Genomic DNA, 24,507 nt, shown 5'->3' with positions numbered 1-24,507 from the left:
GTTATTTCTTCTCCAACCTGCCGTGTGCGTCTGCTCTTCCTAATAGAATTATTTAGGTTTCTTCTCTTCCTTCCATTATTCTATTTTGATAAACATAAAATTATTTGGACTTGAATGCAATAAATCAAAATCTGAGTATTTTTCATAAAAAACCTTCAATAGGATTGGTTTTGAAGTTTTGAAGCACCGTTGGAGATGCTCTTAAATTTTTACAGATTTTGATGTAATGGAGTTTAGTAATCAACAGTCCAAATTAATTAATTAATTTCATCACTACAAAAAGGATGCTGCAGAGTGCAGAGCTTGTCCATTCCAATGTATCTTCCCATTCGCGTTTAACTTATCATGGCATCAATAACAAACTCTATATAATCTAGAATAAATTTGATATTCCTGTAAATTCTCCTCACAAACAAGTTGGAGCCCAGATATCCAACGGCACCTGAAATTCGAGCAAATTGTGTTATTTTTGCTGGTTTCTCATTTATGCTGAGTTTAAAGACATGCAAACTTACCACAGAGGACTCCCAGACCGAGACAGAACATCATAATGTATCCAAAATAAAAAAATGACTCAATTATGAGGGAATAGAGGGAGTAGAAAGTTAAGTGACTAATTTGAAACAAATCAAAGTTTAGTAATTTGATACAAAGCTCATAGTTTAGTAACCCATTTATAAAATTAACCTATATTTTCAAAACTTCATACACAAAAAAACTCCACCTAAAACTTAAACAGAGCGCTTCCTTACGCCAAAGATGAAGCACCCGACCGCAATAGCAATGACAATAATAGTCGATCCCCCGACCACAAGCATTGGTCCCCTAACCACAGGCTTGTCCTTGATTTTTTCTTCGAGTACCCAAAGCTTGCTTTCTCCTACGGCCACATTCTTTTTCCTTTCAGCCTTTATCTTGCCAATTACAGCATTTATGATGATGAACCTCCGAATCTTCATGATCCAAATCTCCTCCTCCGGATAAAAAAAACCTATTTCTATTAGATTGCGCCATGATTTGCAAACACATTTGCACCTTATAATGCATTCAAGCTGGAGTTTTCTCATGATATATCTAAAGATGTCAGGTGGTAGCTTTCTAAACAAATCAGTTTCCCCTTCCAAAAAGTCGGCGATCTTCATCAACACATGAAAAAACAATTATCACAGAGGATGAAGGAAAAACTATTCTTGTAATTACAGTATGCTCTAATTCAGTTGTTTCTTTTTATCAATCTTACTATGGGTGAATTATGGAAAATTTAGTGCTGCAATAAAATTTCTGACTTTAATAACCTATATTTTGTGCTTCTATCTATGACAAATTCATTGCATACATGTCGTGAATTATATAAAACGGCTACAGATAATACACATGGTGAGAAAGTGCTAAATGAACATGAACATCTAACCTGTGAGTCTGGGGCATTGAAACGAGCCTTGAAAGAGGCCTCACCAACAACAACCATTAGCCTATAGGGGCAGAAATTGAGTAACTAAGGAAACGAATGTTCCATAAGCAGGATAAGTTAATTCATTTTCTTGATTTGAAGCTGAATTATGATGACAAAGAACAAGACACCTAAAGCTATGTACTGTTAGAATTGGAGCTAAAAAAGGTCCTTCATTTCATCGATTAAAAACATGGCAATTTGAGATTTAGTGAATTCCATTGAAGAAGCTAAAAGTATTGAGTGAGTTTAGACCTTCGCAAATCACAAGAGCTAGGCCATTACTTGGAACATGAATGTTTGGCGATAAAGGTAACATCAGGACCTATGCAAACATTTTTATAATGAAAAACAAATAGCCCTATATTAAAGTTTTCTAGTAAAGAGTTGATAGTTGACTCAGGAGGGACTCCTACTTCACATATATTGAGTTTAGAATAACTTCAAGACCCAAGATATGACTTTGCAAAATTGAAACAAAGATAATCTTCACACATGTATCCCTCCCAGTTTGTGTTTTTCTTGAACAAATTTCTACCCTGATTTTGGATCATATACATCCAATTCAACATCTGGTTTTCGCTTACTAATACAACCAATTCAAGATCTGATTTTTAGTTACGGAACCCAAAAAAAAAAAAAAGACATGTGTGTTTTTCTTGAACAAACTCCTACCCTAATTTTGAAGCATATACATCTTGTGTTTGCTTATAAATACAATTCACGTCCAAATTATGGACCATATACAACCAATTCAAGATCTGATTTTTGAATTACGGAAAAAAACGACCTTTGTCTAAACTTGAAATACAGTAGTTTCTATTTTACTGCCGATTCATAGTCTAAACTTGAAAAAAGTTTCAATTTTACTGTCAATTCATAGTATAAACTTGAAATAGTTTTCACTATTTTACTGGCAATTCATAGGGCAGAAAGTAAAATAGACGAGAAATAATAGAATTCCTACCTCAACTGATGAATGTTGGAGAGGGTTTGCTTTTGAGAGAGACGAAAGAATGAGGAGCGGGGGGTTCGCCGGCGTCGGAAAATAAAAATACTGCTTCTGCTTTCTTCTTCAATTTTCAACGGCGAGAGACAGATAAATGACTGAAGTCTATTTTTGGTCCTTAACATTTAAGGATTTTTTGATTTTGGTCCATAACATTATCTTTTGAATTATTTGGTCCCTCATAAATAAAAATCGATCACATTTAGTCCGAAATGGATGGAACCGTTAAAATTTAACAGTCAACGGGTTTTAAATCAATTTTGACCGGATTAATTAATAATTATGTTTAATTAATATCTAATATCTAATTAACCAAAATCTAAAAAATTAGATATCGTCGTGGATTTCTTCGCTGAGGGAAAATTTGATGAATGCTTCGTTCTAGCATGGCGATCCGTTCACAATTAACAAAATATTAATACTGCAAGGGATCCAGTACATTGAAGCCTTAGCGAAGGAATTAACCCTAAATCGGAGGAAATCGGGATTATTACTGAAGATGCTAGCGAGATAGGAGGACCAGGTTCGCCCTAATCCGGCGGCGCCGACGAGTCCTTCGAGCAAAATGTTACCGGCGGCGATGAACGCGATGAAATCCCTAACTCGAGGCGGAGGAGAGAGGATCCACCAGCGACAGGGATCTCGACGGCGAATTCGGTGTAGCACAAGACGGAGAGGAGAGCGGAGAGGCCGGAGACGGCGTAGGAGGCGATGATCGCGGGGCAGACGGTGTCGCGCGTCTCCAATTCGGTAATGCTGAAGATGCCAGAGCCGATGACGGAGCCAGATCAGGTCCTACCAGGTGAGGCACTTCTTCATCTCGTGCTCGGATTGCTTCTTCGCCTCGATGAGCTCGTCGGATTCGGAGGCGCGGCCGAGGAGACGGTCGCGGAGGCGGCGGTGCGGTGGCGGAGAGGGCGGAGAGGTAGGCGGAGGAGCTCTGGAAGGAAGGCTCCGGGAAGAAGTCGTGCTTGCTGAGTCGCGATTTTTCTCTGGGGATGAGGGGAGAGATGTGAGGTCGTCGAGATTTTGATTTTGGTTTGATTAGTGCATCGCATTTGTGGAGAGTGATTGAGATTACTTATAACACAAGAGTAACTGGAGGAATTGGTGGATTTGGCAGATGAGTTGAGATACGGATTTACAGATTTGGATGAATCTTTTTCTTTAAAAAAATAAAATAAAATTCTAATTAGATATTAGACATTAATTAAACATAATTATTAACTTAATCTGGTCAAAATTGATTTAAAACCCGTTGACTGTTAAATTTTAACGGTTCCATTCATTTCGGACCAAATTTGATCGATTTTTATTTGTGAGGGACCAAATAATTCAAAAGATAATGTTATGGACCAAAATAAAAAAATCGCCAAATATTAAGGACCAAAAAGGGACTTTTGTCCAAATAAATATACAAGGTCGAGCCTAATAGTGATAAAATATTTATATATGGCAGAATAAATAAGATAGCATGGATTACGCATATAATTTAAGCAATTTTTAATTGCACAACATTATTATTATTGTTTTTTTTATTATTAAAAAATTATACTATGATCCACTTTTGCTATTATTAATTTGCTACTTTCGCACACATAGCAGTCCCCCCTTATAAATAAAATACCAAGTACTGGTAGTATTATGTAATTGCTCAAATATATTATTAAATTCTCTATTTGCTTAATTTTTTTACTTATTCTAAGAGTTACACCTTACTGTTTATTGCACAAATTTTTGTTTTCTTGTAGTTCGAAGTTTATATTTTTCCGGACATGACAAACACATTGTGATAAAATTACTTCTTCTTACACCGGTCGAAAAGTAGATACGAGTTCGAAACTTATGCAATAACTATGCATTCTCAGAACTTGCTTTTAGACAGTATACCAACCCTAGCATATACTTCTCCCGTCCCAATAAACACGATCCCGTTCCTTTTCGCACGTGTTTTGGAAAATATGATACTCCCTCCGTCCCACTAGAGATGACCCACGTTCCTTTTTTATTTGTCTCATCTCATCCAAGATGACTCATTACTATAAATGGAAACAATTTTATCTCTACTTTATTTCTTCTCTCTTACTACTTTGCTCTATCCACCTAACACACAAAATAAAACTGCATGAAACTTCGTGCTACCCAAGGAATGAGTCATCTTCCTTGGGACGGGGGATTAATACGTCATAGTAGTAGTTATTGTTGATGGATTAATACATCGTAGTAGTAGTTACTGTTGACGGATTAATACTAAATTTATCTTGCCTCCATTTTGATTAATAGAGCCCTATTTTTCTATTTCGAGAAGTTCCAAGATAATTGAGTCGTTTTTATTTTGGCAAAAATTAATTCTCTTTTTTATTCTATTCTCCATTCATTTAATAAACTATTTTAAAAAGATGTCACATTTCTTTTTTTAAAAAAAGTTCACTCTCAAATCAATATAAATATACTATTTTCTCTCTCCACTTAACACACAAAACAACATCTCCTAAAATCCCGTGTCATTCCCCAAGTGTGACATCTATCTTGGGACGGAGGGAGTACCAAATAGTAGTATTATGTAATTGCTCAAATATATTATTAAATTCTCTATTTTCTTAAATATGTACTTTTTCTAAGAGCATCTCCAATGAGACGGATGTCCCATTGGACTTCCACTCGGACTTCCCAAAACACATCCGTCACGTCATAAGGACTTTCCACTACATTGACACGTCATAAGGACTTCTTATTGCACAATGGCGGACTTCCCCAAGAACTTCTCGCAATAAAAAAAAAATTCACAAATATGCAATTTACGTTTTTTTTAAAACACCATCACGGTGGGGGGTTTAGGCTGACCTCCAACCTGTATATATCAAAACGTCAAAGAAACATACATCAACCAAGTCCAAAAGTGACTCGGTCCGCACGAGAGATACAAATCACAAGAGCTAACAAAGCTACTATGGTATCCCCACAGACCGGGTACTACCCATTTAACAATCGAGAGATCTAAAGAGAAAAGGAACATAAAAACATGATAATCACAAGGATGGTGGCCAAGGGTTGGCCAAATCTAAAGGGAAAACAAAAAACCAAAAGTCAAAACTGGTCCATCCTCACTAGCGACTTCAAATACCGAGGATATGAATCCGCATCATAGAAGGTGATGGAAGGGGTCTGGACCCCCCTACCTGCCAGAAAATCGGCTGCCCGGTGCCCCCTCTATAGATGTGAGAGAACCTAACTTGCAGCTGTGAGAGCAAGGTGCGAATGCGAGCCATGTGATGCCTCACATCCGCTGCTCCCCCGCGTCCTGAAGTGAACACCGCGACCACTGGTGCTGCATCCATCTCGACCCAAACCTGTGATGAGAACACCATAGCCATTGTCAACCCGTGAAGAAGAGCTAGAAGCTCCGCCTCAAAGGCTGACGCAGCTACGAGAGACGTGCAAAAGGCCCCCAAGAGAGAACCGTCGGAACCACGAACCACTCCCCCACCGCCAACTTGTCCCGTCGAGGTGATAAAGGCCCCATCGGTGTTCAGCTTCACCTAAGGATCGTCGGGTGGATGCCAAAGCACACTCAAGGACCTCAGAACTCGCGGGTGAGGAGGAACCAAATGCATGAAGTCGACAGCCGTAGTGCAACCGCACCAATGAAGGGGTAGGAGCACACCCGCCGCCACCAAGATCGGCAGATGCCGAATAACCTGCCAAATAACATGAGAAGAACGAAAAAAAATGTCGTGGTGCTTGCAGCTATTCCTCTCCGTCCAAATAAACCAGTATACTAAACAAGGAATAATGAAGCTGATGTGCAAGGCAGTGGCCCTGTGAGAGGACCTCCACCAAAAGCCTAATCTATATGCAATATCAGTGCACGTGTGAATGTGTGTGCTAATGTAAGGGAACCATCCATTGAAGAAATCCCAAACCGATCTCGCCAGAGGACTCGACACAAACAAATGCTGAAAAGACTCGACCGAAAAAGAAGAGACACAACACAGACACTTGGATGCGAGAGAGATACCACGGGTCTGAACATAACACTCAACAGGGACCCTCTGGAGGAGGAGGCGCCCGATGAAGACTGAGATAGTCGGGGTCAGCCCAGCATTCCAAACCATGCGAAGTCCGAAATGTCTAGGGGACCGTGTCCGGATGAGCTCCCAAGCTGAGGCCGTCGAGAACTCGCCATCGCCAATCAGGCTCCATCGCATCACATCCCGTCTACCCACCTCAATCGGAACAACCCTGATAAGATCCAACACATACAAAGACACACCATACAAAGCCAAATAATCATGCAGTTTTTCAATATGCCAAGTATGATCATGCCAAAATCTAGAGACCTCAGCGGCAGGAAGATTAGTCCCGGGCGGACAATAGGTCCTAAGGGGGCGATCCCCGACCCACACGTCGTCCCAAAAACTAATCCGGCCTTCGCCGAGAGACCACCTAATAAAATCATGAACCTGACCCCTAATGCCCGTGAGCCGACGCCAGATAGGACTATCATGCACAGAGTAAGGAGAAATAAAAGCACGACTAGCATGGAAACTTGCGCATGGTGAACTGCGCCCACAAAGAATCCTGCGCGATAAATCTCCACCAGAGCTTGATGTTGAAAGCTTTGACGAGCTCAGGAAAACGACGGATGCGTAAATATGCAATTTACGTAACGGAATTAAAATTTCGACACGAATACGAATGGGGAAAATGCAATAACTTCATTAAAAAATAAAAAAACATACATAATTATATTAAAAAAATTACTCCATCGTCCTACAAAAGATGTCACACTTTCCTTTTTAGTTTGTTCCATAAAAGATGTCACATTTCCATTTTTGGAAAAAGTTCTCTCTCACATTAATATAAAAATTATTTTTTTTCTCCATTTAACACACAAAACAAAACCTCCTAAAATCCCGTGTGATCCCACAAGTGTGACATCTTTTGTGGGACGGATGGAATACAATGCAAACAAAAGAAAATAAAATATCAACGTCCACCCCTCCGCGTCCATAGCTCTTCACTTATATCATTCTGAAGTCGTACATGGGCTTCTGTTTGGCGCATGTTGGCAAATGTGCGGACGCGATGAGCCTCTTCATGGGGTATCCCCATATGTACATTGGCGGTGGCCACGTTGTGGCTTGGACCGGCACCCATAGCATCTTTATTGGTCCACTGAGTTAGTTCACGACCTTCACTTTCGACAATCATGTTGTGCATAATAATACATGCATACATGACATCAGCGATGTTGTCAATATACCACAACCATGAAGGACCCTTCACTGTCGCCCATCGACTCTGGAGCACACAAAATATCCGCTCCACATCCTTGCGCGCTGCCTCCTGACGGCTCGCAAAGTAGATCTTCTTTTCTTCGAGCGAACATCTGATCGTGTTCACAAAGACGGGTCAGTTTGGGTATATCTCATCCGCCAAATAGTAGCCCATATTGTGCTGGTTGCCGTTCACGACGAAACTGATGGTCGGACCAACGCCCATGCATTGCTCGTTGAACATAGGCGACGACTGGAGGACGTTGATGTCGTTGTTCGACCCGGCTACTCCAAAATACGCATGCCATATCCACAGTTGGTAGTCAGCTACAGCTTCAAGGATCATCGTGGATGCTTGCCTTTGAAGCCGGTAGTGTATATTCCTTTTCAGGCGGCAGGCAATTCTTCCACTCCCAATGCATACAATCTATGCTGCCCAACATCCCGGGAAACCCGTGTACCGACCCGTGCATATCTATCAGCTGCTGGCAGTCTTCGGGGCTTGGCTTACGAAGATACTGATCCCCGAATATCTCTCTAACGCCCTCGCAAAAAAACTGCGGACACTCGCGGGTTGTCGACTCGCCAATGTGGAGGTACTCGTCGAACATATCGGCTGCGCCTCCGTACGCCAGCTGCCTGATTGCGGCAGTGCACTTCTGTATGGGCGTGTGACCGGGTTTACCAACCGCATCTTCCCTGAACCTGAAATACTCGTACCGATGTTCTAAAACACTCACGATATGCATAAATAGCGGACGATGCATCCTAAAACGTCGCCGGAATAAGTTATCCCCAAAACGCGGCTCGAGAGCGAAGAAGTCCGCAAACAACCGATGATGTGCAACGATGTGTTCCCGGGTACTATAGCTCGACGACGAAAAATCATGATTTTAGTCAAAAATTTATTTCCATTTTTTATAATCAAATTAGAGTGAAAGCATGATTATAAACTAAAATATATAAAAAGAAAAATTAGCATTCGGTATGTTTTCAATGTATGTCAACAAGTATCAATATTGAGGAGACATGTTAATGTGATATGTGAACAAATTCTCTGATAACAAATTGTCTCATCTGCTCTCTTTCTCTTCTTAATCTTTGTAGTGTGTGACAGAAAAATTGTGTGCATTTAGACATAAGGACGGACTGCAAGCGGACTAGGCATACGAGAAGAGCTCTTCCTCTGTAACTGAATAGGGTGGTGGCAGCACCTTCTTGGCAGCAGAGAAAACATCTGGAAAACCGATAGGGGCTTCAGTAATCGGTGAATCCAATACTGCATCCGGAATGGCATCCAGCGTCTCCTCCAACAATGATTTTATTGTCTGCAAGTTTAGACAATCTATGTCAAGATTGTAATACTTTATGAATATTCACCTAAATTTCTTTCATATTATTATCAACATTGACAAGCATTCTTGTTTTAATTTTTCTGCCAAATTATCTCTGCACTATGAGCACAAATTTCCTCTCATTTAGTTATGAGAAACGCATCATGTAGCATTTGAAAAGATAGTAGCCTACCGGGCAGGTGTGTAAAGCAGCATCAACTTTGCGCTTCCACAAACCATTTCCGGGGATGAATGGAAAAAACCAAGCAAAGGCTGCACGTACAAATAGGCTTAAATGTCAAATCAAAATAGCATATATCTTCTCTAGCTTACTTTAAAAATAGTAAGAAATGATGATGAAATTAAAATTAGGATGCATCCATACTTTTGTAATCTCGCGAAGATTTGGTCTAGGTTCCTGATGTTCCAAGACTGAATCTCCATAAACCTGGAACTTTTCAAGTACCTGCATGGCAGAATGCAGATGGTACTGAGAAAATAAGGATCTCCACAACCACAATAAAATCAGAGAGATAGGTGACCAACCTGTCGCCTTGTTATAGTGCTAAGAGGTGCCCTGTATACTGCACTATCAACATGTCCCAAAACATTCCATGGACTGGAAGAAGGTCATTTTAGTTTTCAGTCAGCATGGAAAGCAAATAAAACGTGAATAAAAACTCATAAGTGTCTACTATTGAAACAGCACGTAGATATGACAAAATGTAGAGATAAATAAGTACATACTTATGATAAGCTGCACGTCCAACCATAACTCCATGGGCTCCTTCTCTCAGAGCTTCATTTACCTAGTTTTTGAAATACAAAATACGAGGGTACCGGAAGAGTGAGTGAGTTATTGTCTTGGTTAATGAAGACTGTGAAGAGAAATTTTACTACTAGTTAAAACCAAGAAGCTCTGAAGAGATATCCTTTCATAAAGCTCATTGCAAACAATTTAAAAGAAAAAAAAAATAGCCCATATGATTCTGAAGAAATTGAGTGTAAACCTAGATACTGATTTAAAGAAAAAGAATAATGCAGGTGCATCGTGAACATATTTACAAGACATGTTATACTTGAAATTACCTCATCAATAGTGTTTATGCCACCATTGATGGTGAACCGCAAATCAGGAAAATCGCGCAGGAGAGCATAGAAGAACTCATATCTGGAAAGAGTTGAGAGAAGTATAGCAATGAGATAAGAAACTAACTGAGGCAATGTAACACGTGACAATGGATAAGATTCAAACAATTTGTACTTTAAGGGTGGAATTGATCTATTTTCTCTGGGGCTGATTCCATTAAGTAGTGCCTTCCTGGAGTGTATTATGAAATGCCTCGTTGGTGATTGAGATGAGACCTTATATATGAAATCACCTGCAGAGAAACAAAAATGGAAGCTCATTATAGAGGAAAAGACTCAATCAGAACATATCCATATGCAGCCAACAATCACAGTAATTGGTAAAAACAACTTTACATGCATGTAGTGAGTCACCAAACAATTGCAAGGCAAGAAATATAAAGAGAAACTCATATCTTATATTGGATGTGTAAGCAAAATACCTTCAAAAGGAAGAAAACTATACAACACTAGTCTATGAAGATGGAAGCACTTACAAAGTTCATTATATGAATCGTGGTCATCGACACCAATTCTGCATTTGACACTAACAGGAACATTTGTATTTGCAGCAATTACCGTCATGGCATCAGCAACAAACTTCCCTTGTAAAAGACAATATGATTAGGTTAGATAGCTTGCTGTAATAACTATTAAAAAATACCTTAAAATTAGTAAGGCACCACTGCACACACCTTTGGATCAAGCATTAAACGCACCCCGAAACAGCCTTTTCCAGCGACCTTTGGACTTGGACAACCACAGCTGCCAACAATGTGTTGAGTATTAAAAATAGCAAAAGTTAGAGAATGGAATAAAAGGTGTATGCCTGTAATAAGAGAACAAACTTGAAATTGATTTCATCATAGCCATAAGGATTTGCAAGTTGAGTTGCTTTAGCAATGTTTTCCAAATCGTTTCCCCCAATTTGAAGTACTATAGGATGTTGCTCTGGACCAAATGCCAAGAATCTATCCTGGTAACCATAAAGATAAATGACATTAGACAAATAACAAAGGGAAAGCCCATGAAATCAGTTATGTTCCAGACTAAATAATACAGATTCACCACTTACCGTAAGGGTGGGAAAATATATCGAAATACTGATATATCGCATTAATCATACTGAAACAATATCTAGAATATCGAAATTTCATTATACAGTGATTTTCAGTTTGATATGATATCATACCAAATATATATACGTGACACAGTGGGTCAACTTGGGGGGACGATGAAGAAGAAAGGGGATGGCGGGAGCTATTCCAGCGGCGAAGCAGTGGTGATTTTAGACGAAGCAGGGGGGAGAGGAAACAGAAACAGAGACAAGAGGACTTTAAACGCAGATGCAACGGTGCAAACCCGGCGGCTGAGGTGAGGTTAGATGGGAAGAGGGTTTAGGATTGAGTGTGTGTTCGAGCATGAATGTGTGAAAGGAAGGTAGGGCGGCAGCTTTCTTAAAATTAGGATTTCAGTAGTAGTATTACTTTTGGCGAGACCTATATTGACTGTATAAATGATTGAATGTATTGTTAAAGTTAGGGTTTCACACATTAAAAAGAAAGGCACAGGTGACAGTTTTATTAAAAATTAGTGTTCCACTTATTTTGGTGTGATTCGTGGGGCACATCTTCTGTGCCCCGCACTTCTGACAACACTAAGAGCAAAGCAGCACATCTTCTATTTGATATAAATCTCACCATGATCTAATCTTGTTCGAAAACATCCACAATGAAGCATTTCCTAAGATCTAGCAAGAGAACTGCCCCATCAATCTTAATTATTCCAATTTTTGGTCTACATAATGTTAGCTTCCATCTTTATTACCGAACCCAGGTTAGTTGATCTTTGATTCTTTTACACATTAATCTTGTAAAATCAAGTCCAACTCGAAGAATTATGTCATAATAAACTTGGATTGGTTTGCCAAAAATGTGCAATATTTGGATCATATCAGTGCATCTTTTCGTTAGGATAACAGAATAGAAAAACAGTGCAAGAAGCAACTACCAAATTCCCCTTCTGAAAAACAATTGTTTCTGCAGCAATCATTTCTGAATACAGCCAAGCTTTTTTGGATATGATACGTGCCAAAGTTCTATAGTGGTTGTCCGTCAAGTCCATCATTGGAGCAATACTGCATATCAGAGTATAGAATTAAAAGATAATCAAGCCAATTGACCACCATATTCAAAAAAGATCTCAATATCTTGAAATCAGATGTATCACCTGAACCACGGTGGAGGGTAGCGGGTGGCCACCATAGTGCTCTCCTTGTGAAACTGGCACTTCTGATTGTAGCGATGCAATTTCCTTGATTTGGTAGGATTTGTATAATATAAGTTGGAGAACAATCTGCCATGGTTTTTCAGGACAACAGAATGAACAGGAGTTAAACAAGTAGACAAAATATGTCCGGTACACTTGATCATCCCTCTAAATGGACCGTGGCCTGCTCTTTCATGTACCTATCCATCGGATAGAGAGTGAAATCACAAAGGGGATGGTACTGAAAAGATGAAACCAAATAGTTGAATCCCACAACTAAATGATTCAAAGATACTCCAGACTAAATGAAGTAACCAACTTCAGCCAAACACATCCTAAAAATCTTAGCTTGGCATTGTTCTACATATATATAACAAAGATCTAAAACCAAAGGTCAATTGCTCATAACCCACTTTCTATAACACCCAAACATGAGAATAAATCAAATTAAACAATACAGATTATAAGATCTCAGACAAATATGCAACCAACTGTGTTAAGCAATTAACAGCTACATCAAAATCACCACTTCACAAAGCCAAACCGTGAATTATCACAACTTGAATCCTTAAACCCCATCCCATTAGTTTCCACATTTGCAAGTTCCAAGAACAGTCACAATTACCTTCCCATCTAAGAACAAAATAGAAATTTTATCCCCCCAGGGAAGACAAAAGAAATCGAAATCGACACACCGTTGCCAGATGTTCCTATGGTTAAAAATTAGTTTTTGACAAGATAAACAATGGGAACCTTTGGAATTAGCTCCATGTTGCAGAAGAGGGATTTTTTGAGAGACGAATAAATACAAATTTAGCACAAAGAAAGAAGAAGCTAAGAGAGAAGAAAAACTTACGAGTTAGTAGAAGAGAAGGCCTAGGTCTTCAGAGCAAAACGAAGTGAATGTAATGTGCGAGTTCAGGGAATTTGGGCCTTTTCTAATTCTAGATTTGGAATCATAGGCACCACAAAATATTTGTAGTATCATCCAAATCTAATTTTTCTGCCAAGCATAAAGGTTCAAATGCCAATCACTCCTTTTTCCTTTTCTGGCTTCTAAGTTCTACTCTACATGTTGTCACTAATTGTTCGATTTTCAGTTTTGGGAGACTAATTGATCGATTTATTATAATTACTTCAAATCGCATATTTTTTTAATTAATTTATTCTAAAATAATAAAATTGGAATATTACTTTTTATCCTAAACATTAGACATGTTATGATTATGATCTAGAGGTTCAAAAATCGGCAATTCTGGCTTAGAGAAACTAGGAACCGTAAGAGCATCCACAGTGGTCGGCGGACAAGCAATAGTCCAGCCATAGCCCAGTCATGCCACATCAGCAGCACTAAATTCCTCCTGCCACATTAGCTTGACAAGCAACTGGACAAGCAATAGCCCAGCCACAGCCTTGCCACATCATCAGCACTAAAAATAAATAATTAACAATCACACAAGATACAGAATTAAATTCACGCCACATATACGGGAAAATTCGATAATTTCATTTAAATTTAAAAAAGGTACATAATTTAACAAAATTAAATAATAAAAAAAGAGGGAACATCATTTTTGGTCCACGAACTTTGCCAAAGTATCATTTTAGGTCCGTGAACTTTGAGTTAGTATCATTTGAGGTACTTTTTACTATTTCCAAGTTTTTTTAGACGAAAATACCATCAATACTGTCACGACCCAATTCTCATTAAGGATAACAAGATTGAGTAATTCGCGACTAATGGGGGATTAAAGAAGCGGGGATAGAAATGGGGTAGAATCTGAAGGACTTGCTGAAGGCCAAATGTGATATTTCAAAATAACAGTCAAGTATTTGATACAATCTCATAATAGAATAATTCGACATGTCAACTGAATCAGAGTTCAATGATGAGACATTACTATTCTCGTTTAACAAAACACAGCGGAATAGGTCCCTACTGAACGACTTCGTGTATGAGGACACGAATCGTCGAGAAATCCACACGATTATTTAATAGCATTGACTCCGATCAAATCTTCTCCATCTTGACGTTCAACCTGCACATTTATAAATACATGCAGGGCTGAGTACAGGAGTACTCAGTGGACACGTGCCGAAAACAAAACATACAAATATAAGTTGTCGTCCATCAACAGTATCACACAGGGGTTTTCTTAAAAGGCCCGAGCATACTAAATTCTTTTGTGATCTTAAAAGTCCGACTGATCAGTCTATGTTCTTCAACTTTCCTACCATGTCTGAGAAACTCGTGTCGTGAAGGTGGCCACCTTCACGACACGAGTTTCTCAGACATGGACCTTCAACGAACACCCTCGCCGGCCAACCTCTCTCTAGGATGGCTCACAGCGCTCGCGCACGAAATTCCGAATAGGATTTGCGGTCCTATTGGGAACCGAATTCTTTATCAAATTTTTGGCATCGCCAAACTTTCGGCATATAGCCCTCACAGACAGGTCTCGAAAACAAACATTTTATGGCATGACAACAACTTTAAAATAATTCACATCTCCATTTTTTAGAAAAGATGATATTTCATAACTTTAAAATATTTGCTTTGTATTCACACTATAGCGCTGGATATTTAAAAGAAAGCCCACCTCGTATGCTTATCTCCAATTAAATTCCTCGTTAGGCCTCACTTGCCCTTGAATATTTTCTCCCTTGAAAATAAATAGTGTAACACGCTAATTAGTACTTGAACTATTTTTCTGAAAAAGAATGCATGCATCCTATAGGATAGCATCTATCTCTTAGTTTCGGCTCATTGGATTTTTCTTAAACCCTAACTCGGCTTTACTGCTCTTCAACACTTAATTATTCTCTTTACTTCTCTTGGAGAAATTCTATTTCTCTTAATAAAATATGGATTCTTAAAATCCCTCCTTAAATTCCTTCTTCTTCGGATTTTTCTTAAGGCCGCCCATGGCGTCGCGGGGCGACGCCGGTCGGCCCTTCGCGTCTCCGCTTAACATTCCCCGTTTTCGGAAAACTCAAATTATTCTGAAATTTATTTAATTAAGCTCCAAGCTTAATTCCTTGAATTAATTCCTTTCCAACCATATTTAAATTTCCAAGTCCGCTAGATTTAGTTAAGTGGCCCAACCAACAAAACTCTCGGCCCAATTCATCTAATTAATTATAAGCCCAAGCCACAATTAATTTGAAGGCCCAATCAACAATTAACTCCAATTGGGTCAAGTACCCATTCTCTCTCTCCCATCGTGATTCACCATCTCCCTCACCCAAACTCCCATCTTCAACACAAGAAGGCATCGGCTCCTTCCTCAAGCTCCGCCTCCACCTTCCGTTTCCTTTCTCCTTCTCGCATCTCCGGCGAGAATCGCGCCTCCTCTGCGTTGCCGCTCCAGAGTCGGCCTCTGCCTCTTCTCCCCAAATCCCCAATTCTCCTTCTCAAACTAAATCTTAGGGATTTCCCCAAATCAATCGAGCACAGTGGCGTCGACTCTCCTTCGTCCACTCGGAGAAATCGCCGCTGTCTCGACAGACTCCGGAGGCCTTCGGCGCATGCTCCTCTTTCCACCGCATTTTCTCTCTCTCCGTCGGTATCGGGGAGCCCTCGGCCACCCGACGGCCGGGCTGCCGCCTGCTGCGTCGCCGTCGCCGTCTACCGTCCTCGGCTCGCCTCGCCGGCCTAAGCTAAGTCCTCTCCCCCCCTTTCCCTTTTTAATACCGTTAATTAAGCAGTGGCTACGCACTCTTCGTTCATTAACTAACTGATCTCGCGGGGTCGTTTAAGAAAGCTCGAGAGAAGCTTGCTATCTATCCTCATGTTTAATGATTTATCGAGAGGCATCTAGTTGTTACGTTGAGATTCTAGTTTCATCGTTGATGAGCTCTATCGATTTGGGTTGCTTTTGTTACTGTGGTGCATCCTATTGAGTTGCTATGTTCTTTAACTCCTAATTGTTCTATATGATGCAAGCTGTTGGTTTTGTGAGGATACCTTGCTTGGTGATTCTCGATTGTAGCGGGTTTTCTCCGTGCGGCCGTAGACTCCCTCGTCCGTTTCCTCCTCCCTGACCTTTGCTGCAAATTTCTATATGTGTGGTGAAGCTTGTAGTGACTAAGGGTGGAGGGAATGGAGGTGGTGAGGCTGCTTATATAGCTCACACAATCTGGCATTTTGTGCCAGATCCTTGGGAGATTGCATTGTCTATTTTGGGGCTGCAGTGTTGGCCTCCTTTTGAGGTTGATGAATGTGTTCTTCATGCTAGATTGGTGATAAACTTGGCTGCCTCCCTTGGCTGCCAGATTGACCTCGGTTGAGGGGATGGGGAATCTGACCCATGATCCCTTTTAAGCATATACCAAGCTCATTTCACTAGGTCCATTTGTCTTGGTTCCTACTTTGGTGTAACTGAATGGGTGGCAGAAGGGAGCTGATCTTGGCTCTATTTTGCAGCCTACAGGCTGACCTATACAGCTCTATTTCTCCTCATTTCCTTATTGAGCTTGTGCCTCCCTCTTCCCTTACTTGTGTCTAACATCTAATACCCCTTTTTGTGTAAACTTTGCAGGTGTAGGCTGCCCTTCTTGGAGTCATGTGGAGGGGATTTTCGAGAGGAAGGATAAGAGAAGGGGATTGGTTCACATGATCATCTTATCTTAATTCCCTCCTTGGTTAAACCCTTATCCTAGGTTGGAGATAGACAAAATTGTATTTCCATTTCCATGTAAAACTTGGTGTTTTGTAACTTGTAATATTCTTACTTAGCATCATGATGTAACAATTGGGATGTACTCACTTTTCTTCTAATAAAAGCACTTCATTTATTCATTATTCTTGCAAAAGATTTCCTTGCACTTTAATTCCTCCAATTTCAAACTTAATTCATTTCAACGTTGGAGTTACAACGAAAATTCTACGTCCTTACAAAGAGGATTAGGCAAATAAATTCGGCTTATCCAAATAAAAAAAGAAATCGAAATTCCGGGGTGTCACATTCCACCCTCCTTAAACAAAATTTCGTCCCGAAATTTGTACGGCTTTACTTGAACAGCTCGGGATAGCGCTCCCTCATTTTATCTTCCAACTCCCACGTGGCCTCTTCCTGCCCATGGTGCTCCCTAAGTACTTTTACTAAAGGAATAGATTTGTTTCTTAACTGCTGCACCTTCCTGTCCAGAATTGCCTTCGGTTTTTCCTCATAGCTCAAATCCGGGTTTAATATCATCTCTTCCTGATGAATCACGTGCTTCGGATCAAACACATATTTCCTAAGCTGGGATACATGGAATACGTTGTGAATGTATCCAAAGCTCGGCGGTAACGCCAATCGATAAGCCACTGGTCCCACTGCCTCTAGGATCTCGTACGGTCCTATATATCGGGGTCGGAGTTTTCCTTTGGCTCCAAATCTGGCTATCCCCTTCGAGGGTGACACTTTCAAGAAAACTTTACCTCTCACCTCAAACTGCAAATCAGTCCGTCGGACATCCGCATAGGACTTCTGTCTGTCCTGAGCCTCCTTGATCCTCTCTCGGATCTTTCTGACAATTTCTATCATTTCCTCGATTACATCCGGGCCCAAAACCTTCCTCTCACCGACCTCGTCCCAATAGAGGGGTGATCTACACTTTTTCCCGTACAAGGCCTCGTACGGAGCCATATCAATCGTGGCCTGGTAGCTGTTGTTATAAGCCAATTCTATCAATGGCAGCACTTGCTCCCAATTGCTCCCTCTATCGAGCACTACTGCTCTCAGCATGTCCTCGAGCGTCTGAATTGTTCTCTCCGATTGTCCATCGGTTTGTGGGTGAAATGCCGTGGTAAAATTCAGTCGCGTCCCCAGCTCTTTCTGTAGGCTCTTCCAAAATCTGGACGTGAATTTGGCATCTCTATCCGACGTGATCGTCGCTGGTATGCCATGCAGACGAATGATTTCCTTTACGTACAACTGGGCTAGTTTTTCTGATCCGTACGTGATAGGGATCGGTATAAAATGAGCGCTCTTAGTGAGACGATCGACTATTACCCAAATCGCGGTGTTTCCTCTTTGGGATCTAGGTAATCCTGTGATAAAATCCATGGCTATGTGTTCCCATTTCCACTCGGGAATCTCTAACGGCTGTAACTTTCCATAGGGTCGCTGGTGTAGTGCCTTCACTTGTTGACAGGCAAGACACCTCTCGACGTAGGAAGCTATATCTCTCTTCATGCCATCCCACCAGAACTTCTTCTTTAAGTCCTGATACATCTTTGTACTCCCTGGGTGGGCGGTGTATGGGGTATCGTGCGCTTCGCTCATTATCTCATTTCTGAGCTCCTCTTGGTTGGGTACACATAACCTCCCCTCAAACAGGAGCGCATTGTCTGCCTCTTCCTGGAAATTCTCTTGTTTGTCTGTTCTCAATTTCAAACGCCACTTCTCTAGAGTTTCATCCCGTCTCTAGGCCTTCTTGATCCTGGCCCTTAAATCGGGAACAACTACTAGAGCCGAAATTATGCTATCCACCGTCTCAGGTGCTCGCACCATCTCCAAACTCATTCTGTCGAATTCTCTAAGTAGTTCTTCCTCCTGGGTGAACAGGACTGCCAGTTGGTGCTGACTCTTACGGCTCAACGCGTCTGCCACAATGTTGGCCTTCCTTGGGTGGTAGTTTATGCCACAGTCGTAATCTTTCAGTAGCTCGAGCCATCTTCTCTGTCTCATGTTCAAGTCCTTCTGCTCGAAGAAGTACTTGAGGCTCTTGTGGTCCGTGAAAATCTCGCACCTAACTCCATATAGGTGGCGTCTCCAAATTTTCAACGCGTGAACCACTGCCGCTAGTTCTAGGTCGTTTGTTAGGTAGTTGAGCTCATGTGGTCTGAGCTGCCATGATGCATAGGCAATCACCTTTCCATTCTGCATCAATACACACCCAAGTCCGCTCTTGGAAGCATCCGTATAGACAACGAAATCCACCCCTGATTCTGGGACTGCTAATACGGGTGCACTGGTCAATTCTCTTTTAGTAGCTGGAAGCTTGCCTCGCACTCGGGAGACCATGAGACTTTGGTTCCCTTCTTGAGTTGCTGAGTCATCGGCCTTGCGATCTTTGAAAATCCCTCAATAAACCTTCTGTAGTAGCCAGCTAGTCCGAGGAAACTTCGGATCTCGTTGGGCGTTGTCGGCGCCTTCCAATTCCTTACTGCCTCTACCTTGGCAGGATCTACTCGGATTCCTTCTGCGGTCACAATATGTCCGAGAAAATTCACCTCCTTGAGCCAGAATTCGCACTTGCTGAATTTGGCGTACAACTTCTCTGCCCGTAGCGTCTCTAGGGCAAGCCGCAGGTGTTCCTCGTGTTCGTTTTTGTTTTTAGAGTATAGCAGCACGTCGTCGATGAAGACTAGGACAAACTTGTCGAGATATGGATGGAAAACGCGGTTCATCAGATCCATGAACACCGCCGGTGCATTCGTTAGTCCAAACGGCACCACCATAAACTCATAGTGACCGTACCTAGTTCGAAAGGCCGTCTTGGGCACATCCTCTGGCTTAATCTTCAATTGGTGATAACCTGACTTCAGGTCCATTTTGGAGAACACACTGGCTCCCTTGAGCTGGTCAAACAGATCGTCGATCCTAGGTAACGGGTACTTGTTCTTGAGGGTTAACTTGTTAAGCTCTCGGTAGTCCACACACATTCTCATGGTTTCGTCTTTCTTCTTGACGAACAGCACAGGTGCTCCCCACGGCGAGACGCTGGGTCTGATGAATCCCAGGTCCAGGAGTTCTTGCAACTGTACCTTCAGTTCATCCAGTTCCTTTGGAGCCATTCGATATGGTGCCTTTGATACCGGGGCAGATCCTGGTCTAGATCTATGGTGAACTCTACTTGTCGGTCTGGCGGTAGACCCGGTAGTGTGTCAGGAAACACATCTGGAAAGTCGCGAGCGACTTCGACTTCTTCTAATTTTATCTCTTCTTTCTCTTCTTTGTTCAAGTAGACAAGGTACGCCGGGGGTTTTAAAGGAAATTTGCCTTTCTTTGCATAAGATGGTGGCATGGTTTTTAGCCAGCCAGTCCATTCCTAGGATTATGTCTACGTCCCACATAATCATAACACTGAGATTGTTCGCTACAACCTTAAGTTCGCCCAGAGTGATTTCTAAGTTCGAGCAAGTACGAGATATTTCTATCCGTCCTCCTACTGGGGAAACTACTTCCATCCTATGTTCAGATTCTTTCGTATCAAGTTTCAGAGTAGTCACGCAATGAGCAGATATAAAAGCATGCGAAGCACCAGTATCAAACAGAAGCATAACGGGTGCGTTGAAAAGCTTACCCATGCCTGCTAAATTTCCCTGGTTCACCTCGGGCTGCTTCTGCCTCATTGCATAAGCCTGAGCCTGTGTCGGGAGTTTCAGCCTCTGCTGCTGATTCCTTGGTGCCTGCTGTGAATTTGATCCAGGTCGAACATTCATTGCGCGCAGTTGTGGGCGCTGAGCTGACGGGTGAGGTTTTGCTCCCGTCCTTGGATTCTTGTTTGGGCAGTTCTTAGCAAAGTGTCCAGCTCTTCCGCAGTTGAAGCAAGTATCAGCCCCTGCCTTGCAGATGCCGCGATGCAGCCGGTTGCATGTGAGACACGGACTAGGTCCTGACGTGTTCCCCTTGAATGATCCGTGGGTAGCTTGGTATCCGCCATATTGTGGCCTGCTTGGTCCATATCATCCCTTCTTAGGATCAGGCTGAGCTCGTGGTCCCTCCCACTTTCTCTTGTCCCTGGGTGCTTGGGACTGAGTTGGGGATAGAGTAGGGTTCACAGTTGGGGCAGTCTTTTCCCCTGGCATGGCTGCCTCGATGTCCAGTGCTCGTCCCAGAGCCTCAGTGTAGGACAGTCCTCCGTGGCTAGCCAGCGTCATGCGTATCTCGTGCCTCAGACCAGTACAGAACTTTTCAGCCATCTTGGCGTCGGTATCTACCTGATCTGGGGCGTACCGAGCCATCTCACAGAACATCCGGTCGTAGTCTGTTACCGACATTCGTCCTTGCTTCAGATGATAGAATTCAGCTTCTTTTTTCTTCCTGTAGCTCTTGGGAATATACTTCTCATAGACCTCAGTTTTAAATTCATCCCAAGTCATTTCTCTCAGTTGCATCGGAGCCATAGTCTTTTTCCTCGCCTCCCACCAAAAGTCCGCGGGTCCAGTTAGTTGAAAAGTCACACAGGACAATCGCTCCTGGTCGGTGCAGTGTAAGAAGTCAAATATGCGCTCCAGTGTGCGGATCCATGTTTCTGCCACCGTTGGGTCTCCTAACCCGTTAAACGTTGGTGGGTTCTGTCTCAGAAACATCTCTTCAACCCAACGGTCCTGTGGTTGGGGTGGTGGCAGGGGTGGTGACGGTGGTGGAACTGGCGATGGAGGTGGTGTTACCTCATTCCACTCCTCTTGCACTTCCCCTTCAAAGATTGGAAGGTCGTTTCGGGCTTGACCTCGACCCCTTCCACGACCTCGGCCTCGTGGCCTGCCAGCCCTTCGTGGTGGCCTCCTGTTAATTTGTGTAACTTCTTAATAAGTATACAACACACACGATAGCTAAACAAAAAACGTGGATCTTCAAGATATAAATGAACACCGCTTTTCAAGATAACGAGATTTCATATATAATCGCAAATCCAGTACATCATAAGAGGTTGCCTCGAAAGGTCTTTTTACCAAAAGGAACGCACATCCAAGTACGCATCATGAAGTCCCGGTACTGCAGAACATCACCAAAAGTACTTAGCCACTGCCCGTCTAACAGCTCGGGTCTTACGTGCTAATCCAAAAGAAATCTACTAAAACCTCAAAAGAAAACACTACATCGGAATGCCATCATACTAAGACATTTCTGTTAGGGTTTTGTATACTATAAATCACCTTTCGAGTGATTGCATACTGTAAAACTCTAATGGTTATTTTCCAATAAATGCAACAGATTATTTTTGTCATAATGTTGTTATGTTTTACATTTAATGGTTGTTTATTGCATATTTAAATGTATAAGCAAACGTAACAAAGTCTAAGTCTTTGTTTTAGTAGACCGGTTGAAAGAAGGAATAGGACCTTGTTAAACATGGTCCGTTCGATGATGAGTTTTGCACGGTTACCTATTTCGTTTTGGGGACATGCCTTGCTTTCTGCAAGTCACATTTTAGACAATTTACCATCAAAATCCGTACCTAAAACTCCATATGAGTTGTGGACTGGGCGTAAGCCCAATCTAGCACATCTCAAGGTTTGGGGTTGCCCGGCTCATGTATTGGAAAAGGATCCAACTAAGCTAGGATCAAGGACGAAGGTATGTTTGTTTATAGGGTACCCTAGAGGGACGAAAGGCTATGAATTCTTTAGCCTCCGGACAAGAAAGTCATTGTGAGTACTCACGCGACATTCTTAGAGGAAGACTATGTAATGAATCATAAACCCAGCAGTGAAGTGGCTCTTGATGAGCTAACTTCTGTCACAAGTTCCATTAACCAAGAACAAGTACCAAGTGTACAAACAATTCCCGAAACTTCAACTTCTACTCAAAATATTGTAGTGCCGCGCCACAGTGGGAGGGTCTCGCAAGAGCCCGACAGATACATTGGTTTGGGAGAATCTATGGATCACTCCTCGGACAACAATGTATTAGATCCCTGGAACTTTGCGGAGGCGCAGACAGATGTCGATCATTGCGAATGGGTGAAAGCAATGGATTCAGAACTACAATCTATGATAGACAAAGACGTCTACGATTTGTCCGTCCTACCCGAAGGCTGTACTGCGATTGGGAGCAAGTGGATATATAAACGTAAACGTGGACCCGATGGACGAGTTAAAGTCTTCAAAGCAAGACTAGTGGCCAAGGGGTATACCCAAAAGGAAGGCATCGATTATGATGAGACCTTCTCCCCAGTGTCCATGCTCAAATCGATCCGGATACTGTTGTCTATTGCAGCTTATATGGATTGGGATGTATGGCAGATGGACGTTAAGACTGCGTTTCTAAACGGCAGTCTTGAGGAGACCATCTACATGGAACAACCCGAAGGATATGCCATAAAGGGCAAAGAACACATGGTTTGGAAGCTTAAGAAGGCCATTTATGGCCTCAAGCAAGCATCTAGATCAGGGAACCAATGTTTCGATCAAACTGTTTGCAAGTTTGGATTCGAAAAGTGCCCAAGTGAAAGCTGCGTGTCTAAGAAAGTTGATAAGGGGAATGTAGTGTTCTTAGTTTTATATGTAGATGACATTCTTCTAATTGGAAACAATAAAAAGATGTTGTCATCAGTTCGAACATGGTTATCAAACCAGTTCGAGATGAAGGATATGGGAGACGCGGGACACATCCTCGGGATCAAGGTTCTTCGGAATCGAGAGAAGAAGATGTTGTGCTTATCTCAAGAATCTTACATCGAAACAGTACTTAGTCGTTTTAGCATGCCGGATGCCAAGAAATGTTTCTTACCTTTTAGACATGGCATTCATTTATCTCAAGAGATGTGCCCTAAAACGCCGTCTGAGATACAGGAAATGAGAAGGATTCCATATGCTTCGGCAGTTGGAAGTCTCATGTATGCTATGCTTTGTACTAGACCTGATATTTGCTTTGTTGTTGGCATGGTGGCAAGATATCAGTCGAATCCGGGCCGAGGACATTGGACTGCCGTAAAGAACATACTCAAGTACCTTAAACGGACTAAGGGCTATGCTCTAGTTTACAATGCAGCCGAGCTCTGTCCTTTGGGATATACTGATTCAGACTTTCAAGCTGATCAGGACTCGAGAAAATCTACTTCAGGATATGTGTTTACCTTAGGAGGTGGAGCCGTAATTTGGAAGTGTGTGAAGCAGAAATGCATCGCGGACTCGACCATGGAAGCCGAGTATGTGGCCGCTTCGGAGGCTGCAAAAGAGGCTGTATGGTTCAAGAACTTCCTTATGGATTTAGGTGTGGTTTCGAATCTGCCCAAGAGTATCACCATTTATTGTGACAATTCTGGTGCTGTGGCAAACTCGAAAGAACCAAGAGCTCACAAAGCGAGCAAACACACAGAGCG

At 41.9% G+C, this 24,507-nt stretch overlaps 3 protein-coding genes and 1 pseudogene across 3 annotated transcripts; all 4 read right to left on the bottom strand.

Annotated features, from left to right (window-relative positions):
- Nucleotides 1–594: 594 nt before the first annotated feature.
- Nucleotides 595–2,599, bottom strand: LOC121790012. Its single transcript, XM_042188316.1, has 3 exons — nucleotides 2,418–2,599; nucleotides 1,412–1,472; nucleotides 595–1,136 (listed from the first exon to the last, which is right to left on the bottom strand). Exons 1-3 carry the CDS (start codon nucleotides 2,582–2,584, stop codon nucleotides 732–734), a joined length of 633 nt encoding a protein of 210 aa, XP_042044250.1. The 5' UTR covers nucleotides 2,585–2,599; the 3' UTR covers nucleotides 595–731.
- Nucleotides 2,600–8,681: 6,082 nt separating this feature from the next.
- LOC121790013 lies at nucleotides 8,682–13,499 on the bottom strand (annotated as a pseudogene).
- A 6,845-nt stretch (nucleotides 13,500–20,344) lies between these two features.
- LOC121790016 lies at nucleotides 20,345–20,902 on the bottom strand. Its single transcript, XM_042188318.1, has one exon. The coding sequence runs from the start codon at nucleotides 20,900–20,902 to the stop codon at nucleotides 20,345–20,347; it is 558 nt and encodes a 185-aa protein (XP_042044252.1).
- A 243-nt stretch (nucleotides 20,903–21,145) lies between these two features.
- Nucleotides 21,146–21,772, bottom strand: LOC121790015. Its single transcript, XM_042188317.1, has one exon. The coding sequence runs from the start codon at nucleotides 21,770–21,772 to the stop codon at nucleotides 21,146–21,148; it is 627 nt and encodes a 208-aa protein (XP_042044251.1).
- Nucleotides 21,773–24,507: the final 2,735 nt, after the last annotated feature.

This window comes from Salvia splendens, unplaced genomic scaffold (genome assembly GCF_004379255.2).
Source record: "Salvia splendens isolate huo1 unplaced genomic scaffold, SspV2 ctg387, whole genome shotgun sequence".
In the NCBI taxonomy this organism is placed as follows: Eukaryota; Viridiplantae; Streptophyta; class Magnoliopsida; order Lamiales; family Lamiaceae; genus Salvia; species Salvia splendens.
The sequence above is the reverse complement of the archived record's forward strand: the minus strand, read 5'-3'. Positions and strand labels throughout refer to the sequence as shown.